Here is a 9,460-nt window from a genome sequence, read left to right on the forward strand (position 1 = left end):
ATCTTAGCATGCTTTTTCTGTTCTATGGTATGTTCTCCAGGAAAAGGCAGCAAAATGGAAAAACCCTGATGGCCACATGGATGGGCTCACTACAAATGGCGTCCTCGTGATGCATCCCCGAGGGGGCTTCACTGAGGAGTCCCAGCCTGGGATCTGGCGTGAGATCTCTGTCTGTGGAGACGTGTACACCTTGCGAGAAACAAGGTCGGCCCAGCAAAGAGGAAAGCTGGTGAGTGGTCTTCACTTTGGAAAATGCACCACACTACAAAAGCCTAGCTCAAGGATTATCATTTTTCTTCCCTAAAATCCAGAACTTTTGTGCAGGTACAGTGCTATGGACCATTGGCCCAGGAAAATGAGAATTCCATAAGCCCCTGAAAATGCTAGGGAGATGGGCTTATTTCCTGCCATGGTGAAGCTTTTCCCATAGTAGAAGAAAATGACCTTTTTGCTCCTTACTACCTTAATAGCAAATCTTTTATTATATGCTTCACTACAAAATTCCACTTAAATTCATTTTAAGGACAACCTTATTTTTAGCGTAAAACTTTAGTAATTTGGAAAAATGCTGAGCCATCTAAGACTAATTAGTAAAAATTATGGATTACAGAATTATTTACTAGACTTTCTGGAACTAAAAGATAATTAAGTTAGCTTTTTTTCCTTGAATTCATAGTAAGAAATTAATATATAATTCCATATATAATTCACCAAAATCATAAAATTCTTTATTTGAAATCATTCATAGAGGGCATTGACTTGGCATGTTAATATTTTCCTATAAATATCCCTGCTTATTCCAAATGGCCTAAAGCAGTTGGCTTTTAAACTCTTTCTTTTGTGGAGAATAATTATAAGCCCTTAAATGGGAAATTTGGGGTGTCTAACCTTGCCATACCTGTGTAGCACAGCGCCAGAAGTTTCTGAGTAAACTTTCAACTCCAGTGCTTTTAATTAATCAGTAGATAGAAGCTAGAATAAGAACGAACGAATGTTTTCTTCAGAACCCGCCTAGAAAAGCATAAGAGTAATCTAGCATTTTTCAGCAAGATGATAACCAGCTATAACTGAGATGGAGAAAGAAGATGGAGGTTGGGTAGGGGGGCGGAGGGGATTCATACTAACCTGGTTTGCTAGACTCTACTCGATGTTTGTTTGTAGGGAACTATTATTTTTATTTGTATTTCACACCATTACTGAGCTACAAGTACAGCTTCTGCATTTTACAATAAAGCCCAATATTAGAGCACCCTGGCCAAGTAAACATGAGAAATGTTTTCTAAGAAAGACCAGAGAAAACACAATAACTTCTGTTTAAACATTTTTCAAGAGACTGTAAATAGGGAACAGAATGTGAAAGCAGTTTTTTCCAAACAACTTTGTTTCTGATCATTGGATAACTTTATACAAAACTGCCCTAGTTTGGCTGACTTGGTGATCTGTCATTATGATGGCAAGAGTAGAAGTCAGTATAAATGGTTGCTGGGTACAGGCGTGTTAACATTTCAGAGACCTCGGCTAATGAGATCTGAGCAGCTTTGTCAGGGAAGTGGAATCGTGCCCATTTTATGGATGAGGAAGGTACAGCATAGAGAGGTTAAATATTGTCCAGGGCCCCAGAATTCAAAGGTGGCAGCAGATGGGATTAAAACACCGTCCTCCCCGACTAAAAGTCTGGATTCTGAGCTGCCAGTGGGTATCATCTTGTGAGGAGCAGCACCTGGCCCTCACCTGGGATGGTTTACACCAGAACATTCGCTGGAATGCACAAAGGGCTTGTCTGTCTCCAAGGGCACATTTATAGAATGAGTTTCTTGCCTCTGCTCAGTGATTGTACAGTGACCCAGCTCAGGCAGCCGTGTGTGCCAGAGAAGGGGGCAGTGCTCCTAAGAAGAACTCCAAAAATAGCCTGTATTCATGGGCTGTATTAAATCTCAACTAATTTTGAAGTTAGTCCCTGTAAGAGACCCTTAGATCTGCCCAGAATTGTGCTGTACTGTTCGTTTGTGTACAACTGGCCTGGCCTACAGCAAAGGTTTCTGAGTTCCCATCAGTCTGATTTTGCACTATGGGAGACACTGAGGGTGTGAGAGGACCTAGCTTCCCTGCAACACCCCTTGTTAGCCAGGAGAAGTTTGTCAGGTGAACACCTGGGGATTCTTTGAGCTTATGTTTTCATTAATGGCTCTAGTTCTATACATGTGGCTGGTAGCATTGATGTAAATTGTCTGGAGATGAGATTAGGAAACGGTCTCTGGCAGTACTCTACGTTTGCAACACACAAATGTGGAGAATAAAGTAGAAGATAGAAGGTTTTATATTAATAATATACCTTGGCATTTAATGTGAATCTACGTACTGATATGTTAACAACTGCCATGGTTTCTTATCACAGCAGTCTTTGTCCATGATCAACATAATTAATTAAACGTGGGGGAAATGTCCTTTCAGGAGCTGAACCCCCTGAATAAATAGGCGAATAGACTTTGAATTATATCCTATTCCTTTATCTAGTTGGTAACATTTATAATTCTGCTCTTAGGTGTGAGTGTACTAGAGACCTTTCTATTCCACTAGATCTATACTAGATCTATAGATATAATGTATCAAATTATATTTGGGGGTATTTAATTAAACTATATTGGCCCTGTAAAATTTAGTGTGAGTTAAGTTAATTTTAGGAGCTCTAAACATAACCATAGTGTTACATACTATGGTACTAGTTACATATTAGTTACATACTAGGCTCTACTAAGTGCTTCATATTAAGGCACCCAAGCATTGCTCAAAGCTACCCAATGAGATCAGCCATTTTACAATCACTTTTTCTACTAATATTTGGTGCTTTTAAAGAAGGGGCTGCTTTCTCATTGAAGGCAAACTTTCGAAGTGGCACCAAGTGAGACTTGAATGTTGAGTGGGAGTGCCAGGCCACAACGTGGACCTGGGGTGGGGCATGCAGCGCTGTGCTGCAGAATTCTAGGCAGAGGTCGCTCGCACACAGGCCAGTGGACAATCCAGCCAAGCGCGTGCAAGGACCCCATCTCAGACCAGAGCAGCCCTCTTCACTGTAAGAAAGATCTGTGGCCTCATGGTCAATGACCTTTTAAGTGTGTTAAGTTTGGGTGTGATCCTGAGGGCAGTGGAGAGCCAGCAAAGACCTTTGAGCCAGAGAATGACGAAATTTCTCTTTGGCCCATACCTCTGCTGCCCCTCACAAGTTCGCCCCCTCCCACCTCCCCTAGCCTTGCAGGGATGTGGCCCAGTTCTGTCCCCGGGCCTCTCTGCCCTCCTGAGACCCTGCCTGAGCAGTGTCATCCACTCCTGGGGCTTCAGCCTGATGCTGCTAAGTCCCAAACGTGCTTCTCTAAGCCAGATCTGCAGTCGTGTGGCTCCTGTGCACAACCGTGGCCCACCCTCTGCAGGACCCTTGGATTCCACACATCTGAAACTGAACCACCTGTCATTTCCCCCCAAATCTGCCATTTCTCCTATATTCCTGGTCTCTGGAAAGCTGCCTCTTATGCAGACAAAGCCAGAGACATTGATCTGTCTTCCTCAGATCAGGAGCAAGTCCTCAACATTTCTTAGCTGTCTTGGCTGTTGCCGCTGGTAGTCACTGCCTGCAGTGTACCCACCCTCTGCCTGGAGAAAGAACTCCCACGGTCTCCCCCACCTCCAGTCTTAAACTCATCCAATCCATCCTCCACACTTCTGAAGTGACCTTTTAGAAAGGCAAATCTGTTCTTTTATAGCTGCTTAAAACTCTGCATTGATTCCCTCTGGGCACGGGAGGCCAGCCAGGACGCCAGCCTGAGGCTCCCGTCCAGCTGGTGGGTGGCCTGTGGAACTCCTGCTGCTCCCTCTACGTGCATGCTGTTTGGCCTTTGCATCCATCCCTCTTTCTGAAGTGTCTTCTCTTCCACCCCCCAGTTCCTGATAACTTTCTCAAATCCCTATTTAAGGAAAAGCCTTCTTAGAAAGCATTTCTGATCTTCTACCATCAAAGTAATAGTAGCAAACATTTGCATAAGTGCCCACTGCATGCCAGACATGGTTCTGAGAACTTTATTAGCATTCCTCATCCCCTTGTCCAGTTTTACAGAAGAGGAAACAGAGGCACAGGCAGCTGAAGTAATGGCCCCAGGTTAGAGCTAGTGTGTGACAGAACCAGGGTGCACAGCAAGGCCACAGGCTGCATAGTCCATGCTCTTGACCCCGGTGGTGATACGGCCTCCTGTGATGATATTAGCTAACACTTTACTGACCTTCACTGGCTCCTGGCTCTGGCACGTTTGCTTCCCACTATGAAAAAAAAAGACGTCTCTTCAGTGTGGGTCGAGCAGCTTTATTCCCTCCAGGCCTTAAAGTACACCTGGCACATGGAGGCAGGGGTTGGATTCCCACGTGACATGTCTTAGAGCTTCTCATCAGCTGTCTTGTAAGCAGTTGGTGCCTAGTGTGCTATCCTTATAAAAGTGAAGGCTTTTTCTGATTGAGTTATTTCGCTTAGCATAATACCCTCCAGTTCCATCCACATAGATGTGAATGATAAGATTTCATCCTTTCTGATGGCTGAGCAATATTCCATTTTCTCAGTCTGTTCATCTGTCGATAGACATCTTGGCTCTTTCCAGTTTGGCTGTTGTGGACATTGCTGCTGTAAACATTGGGGTGCAGATGCCTCTTTGGATCACTACATTTGTATCTTTGGGGTAAATACCTAGTAGTGCAATTGCTGGGAAGAAACCAGAGAGGAAGACCAACCATGAGAGACTCTTAATCCTAGGAAACAAACTGAGGGTTGCTGGAGGGGAGATGGGTGGGGGATGGGTCACTGGGTGATGGGCATTAAGGAGGGCAAGTGATGTGATGAGCACTGGCTATTATTTGCAACTGATGAATCACCGAACTCTACCTCTGAAACTAAAGATGTTCTATATGTTGGCTAACTGAATTCAAATTTTTTTAAAAAAATAAAAGCTACTGGGGGGATCGCTGGGTGGCTCAGTGGTTTGGCCCCTGCCTTTGGCCCAGGGCCCGATCCTGGAGTCCTGGGATTGAGTCCCGGCGTCAGGCTCCCGGCATGGAGCCTGCTTCTTCCTCCTCCTGTGTCTCTGCCGCTCTCTCTCTATATATATCATTCATAAATAAATAAATTAAATAAATAAATAAATAATAGATAGACAGATAGATCTTTAAAAAAAAAAAAAAAGAAAAGAAAAGAAAGCTAATGGCGAACGCTTCTGCTCCAAACGTAGAAATGCAGGACAAACAATAGAGTGCGTGAAGCTAAGGATCACCAGGCATCATTTGGGCCGCTCTGCTGCAGTAATTATGGCAGTGTCCCCCAGCGACCTGGGTCGGCTCTGGTCACAAGGAGCCTGGGCTGGTGGGACGCGTCCTGTCCGTTAGGAGATCAAGGAGCAATAGTGTTACTTACAGAAGACAACTGAAAAATCTTAAGATTTGTGAAGTTGGTGCAAAATAACCCCTAGAGTCATTGTCCACGTAAAGCCAGGTGAATCTGTGCTTAGGGCTTTGGGAGTATGGCATGTCCAGATCCTACCCAGTGTTCCCGCGAGGACACCAGCAGGACGGGGATGTGGGGGGCAGGCGGGTGCCTGGAGCCCTTCGGGGAGGCAGGGGGGTGAGCTGCCCGCCCGTGTTCGCTTGAAAGAGGATTTGTATTTTGAGAGAAAAGAACCCCAGAGTGATGTACAAAGCCTGCCTGTCTGTCCCCACGCGCCGCAGGTGGAGAGCGAGACCAACGTGCTGCAGGACGGCTCCCTCATCGACCTGTGCGGGGCCACGCTGCTCTGGAGGACCGCCGACGGCCTCTTCCACACGCCCACGCAGAAGCACATCGAGGCGCTGCGGCAGGAGATCAACGCGGCGCGGCCGCAGTGCCCCGTGGGCCTCAACACCCTGGCCTTCCCCAGCATCAGCAGGAAGGAGGTGGTGGAGGAGAAGCAGCCCTGGGCCTACCTGAGCTGCGGCCACGTGCACGGCTACCACAACTGGGGCCACCGCAGCGACGCGGAGGCCAACGAGCGGGAGTGCCCCATGTGCAGGACTGTGGGCCCCTACGTGCCGCTCTGGCTGGGCTGCGAGGCGGGCTTCTACGTGGACGCGGGCCCGCCCACGCACGCCTTCACCCCGTGCGGACACGTGTGCTCCGAGAAGTCGGCCAAGTACTGGGCGCAGATCCCGCTGCCGCACGGGACACACGCCTTCCACGCCGCCTGCCCCTTCTGCGCCACGCAGCTCGGCGGGGAGCACAACTGCATCAGGCTCATCTTCCAGGGCCCGGTGGACTGACCGGGCCCTCGGCGACTGGGTGAACGAGTTACTGTGAAGCTTTTTTGCCACTAACTCTAGATTTTACCTTTTTTATGATGCTGTTTAGTAAGGGGAGGGGGGCCTGAGGCTGGGGGCCGGGGGGTGGGGGGCAGAGGAGGTGGGCGCGGCCAGACCCGGGGGGGCGGGGGCCTCGGAGCGGCGTGTCACCTGCGGGGCGTGTCACCTGCGGGGCGCCGGGGGCGGCGGGGGCGCCGGGGAGCCCCGCAGAGCTTCGTGACAGTGGCGTTTCAGGAGCCGCGCTTCGAGTGTCACCCTGGCTTCTGAAACCGTGTTTTTGTTGTTTTTGGTTTTTTCCTTTGTTAACTTGGACATGACCTTGAATCCCAGTTCACGAATGTGGAAGAAAGAAGGTGTCGGTGCCCAGAAATAGCTGCCCCGCGCCGGGCTGCGGCGGTAAAGGGGGGGGGGGGGGGGGGGGGGGCTGGGCGGGAGACCGCGGGCGCAGCGGGTCCTTCTGAGGCCCTGCGTGGTCAGATTTTTCTTTTCTGGGCAAAGAAGATGCCTACGCTGCCCTGTGCTTTGGTTTTGTTTGCTTTGGTGGAATTCAATGACTTTATCCACAAGAGTCATCAAATACCTTGGCATCTCATAGAAATCTCCGCGACCTTTCAGTCCGCCTTTCCCTAACGTCCGTGTAAGATGGTCCCGTCCCCGACACCCCTCGTCCACGGCCAGCGCTGTGGGGTTGATTAAAATGCAGCAACCCCCATTCATTAACCGAGGGTGATGATTGCAGCGGTCAACGGGGGCCTGGTTACCCAGGTACCAGAACATCAGGTTTATTTACGTATTGGATTGTTTAAGGCTTACTATTAAAAAGAAGATTTTACTCTGTAAAACCACTTGTTGGGTTTCTTCCTTAAGAAGGCCAAAATTCTGGGAGCCTGAAAGCTAACAGCTCACCACGAAGCAGTCGTTCTGGTTCACTCCCTCACTGCCATCTGTCACCCTCTCCCGCAGCTTACAGAGCCCTGAAGTTTCGAAAATGTTTGCAAATCAAACTAAATTTAAATGTGATCATTAGATATACACAACACCAAGTGGTACATCTGCAGAGATAATTTGAAATTCCTGATTTCAAGAGAGCAAATGAGTGTTTACTGAGGAATAATTAAATCAGAATTTCATATGAGCACCAACCATCCTTCTGTTAGTTCCTATTCATTTTGAATCATTCTCAGATGCTCATTCTCCGCCCTCGGTACCTAGAGTGTCGCTGCTCCCAGAAGGTAAAGACTCCTTAGGACAGGAGAGCGCCACAGCTGGCCTGCATGAAGTAGATCCCTGCCACACGGAGCAAGTATTTATTTAAACTAACATCCTCTGAAGTTGACCATTACAGATCCATGCTACATTTTAACCTTTGTTAGGGGTATGGAATTTATAGGATTCTCACATACTGTACTCATACTTGAATGTCTTTCCATGTTTTGCCTACTGGCAAATACGTTGCCCTATTTTCAGTTGTTCTAACACATTTTGAATGTCTCTTTTCCTGAAAGTGATTAGATTACCCTTGATCGCTGCTACTTAATTTGACCTAACACCTAAAAAGTTCAGCTTCTCAGTTAACAAAAAAAAACAAAACAAAACAAAACAAACTTTACTTTTCAAAGGAGATGATCGTTGAAAAGGAGACATTTTTGTTTTGGTAATTTTTAAATGATGTGGAAATCCAACAATAGTCCTCTTATTGATCACTTACTCTATTCTTTAGGTAATTTCGTTTTCTTTTTGTCTGCAGGTAATGTAAGTCATAATGTATCAAATGCCTTTTTATGCAGCCTCTGTCTCCAAGGATTAGCTTTCACTCAATCGTGCAAAGGAGGCAATAGTCCCTTTTCTTGCTGTATGGCTAGGTGGGTTGAGGAGTCTTGATACCCTAAAAGTATCTTGTACGGTCAGTGGCCTTGCATCTAGAAGGGCTGGATTTTCCCTATCAGAGACATTTCTGGAAAGTTATGATCTGTCATGTTCCACTTCAAGGACTATAATACTTCAGGGTCTAGCAGTTTTACGTGCAACACATGCCCCAAAATAAAATGCCAATGTGAAACTTTTTTTTTTTTTTTTTACTTTCAGTAAAGTGAGATGGCTAAGTCAAAGTTAAACTTGGGGTAATAAATTCTAAGCTCTTGGAAGGAGTAACAGGCGAACTACCCTGTGTCTGCATCACATCTTTGATGTCCAAGTGAGGTCCTAAGGACCAGCAGAGAGGTGGCAAGTCTGCACAAAGGCAGCCATGCTCCTCTTGTTCCCTTCTAGTAAGATCTGCTTAGAATTTGGAGTAATGAGTTGTTTTCTCCAGAGGTGAGAGCAGTTCAGTTTGTGAGAATAAAGAACTCTGGCTCAATGAAGTAATACAGTTCAGAAAAAGTAATTGCTCAGAGGTTACTTCTGTTTTTGTCTTGCTTGCTACCAGATTGGGGTCAGGGTGGGGGGTCCCTCTCCCCCAGGTATATATATATATAGGAAACTGCTGACAATTATCCTGATCTTGGCCTGACCAAAATGCCTTTTGTGAATAGATCACCAGAAGTAAAACCCCAATGATGTATTTCCATAGTTAATTTTTTTCAATTGTCAGTATACTATTTAAAAAAAAAATGGATGGGATACAACTCAATATTTTTCTAGTCTGGAATTTTTTTATTAATAATCGGTGCTGTCGGGTCATGCATGCTGCAGCTCAATGTTTCCCTTATTTGGTTTCACTTTTTGCAAAAAGGGCTACAGTTCACACTGCAGAGTAAGTATTAAACTTTCTGGTCCCCCCCCCAACTGTGGCCCAAAAGAATTAAAATCTTTTAATATAAATAGCATATTTATCATTCCTCAATAGTTAATTATAGAGTTTGGTACCTTTGTGCCTCAGGGAAGCCACGTGATATAACTGGTTATAGAATTTCAGGGTTAGGGTTTAAAGAAAGGAGAAAGCCATTGGGAAAATGGGCTCCATTAAGGAGACTAATGAATCTGGATGCAGAAATATGCCAGGAACTGGCATACACATGATTGTAATAGAATTTATTTCCAGTATCAATAGGGAAATCTTAAGTTATTGCATATACTGTATTAGGAAAGTTGAGAACTCTTC

General features: G+C 46.1%; 1 protein-coding gene across 2 annotated transcripts in view; it reads left to right on the plus strand.

Moving 5' to 3' along the window:
• Positions 1-6,429, plus strand: part of PELI2 (pellino E3 ubiquitin protein ligase family member 2) — a 177,454-nt gene extending 171,025 nt beyond the window's left edge. For both annotated transcript variants that reach the window (XM_072838690.1, XM_072838691.1), the window contains 2 exons: positions 41-229; positions 5,755-6,429. In XM_072838690.1, the coding sequence (XP_072694791.1) occupies positions 41-229; positions 5,755-6,321 (756 nt within the window). In that variant the 3' untranslated portion in view covers positions 6,322-6,429. The remainder of the gene's footprint in view (positions 1-40; positions 230-5,754) is intronic.
• The last annotated feature ends 3,031 nt before the right edge of the window (positions 6,430-9,460 follow it).

This window comes from Canis lupus, chromosome 9 (genome assembly GCF_048164855.1).
Source record: "Canis lupus baileyi chromosome 9, mCanLup2.hap1, whole genome shotgun sequence".
In the NCBI taxonomy this organism is placed as follows: Eukaryota; Metazoa; Chordata; class Mammalia; order Carnivora; family Canidae; genus Canis; species Canis lupus.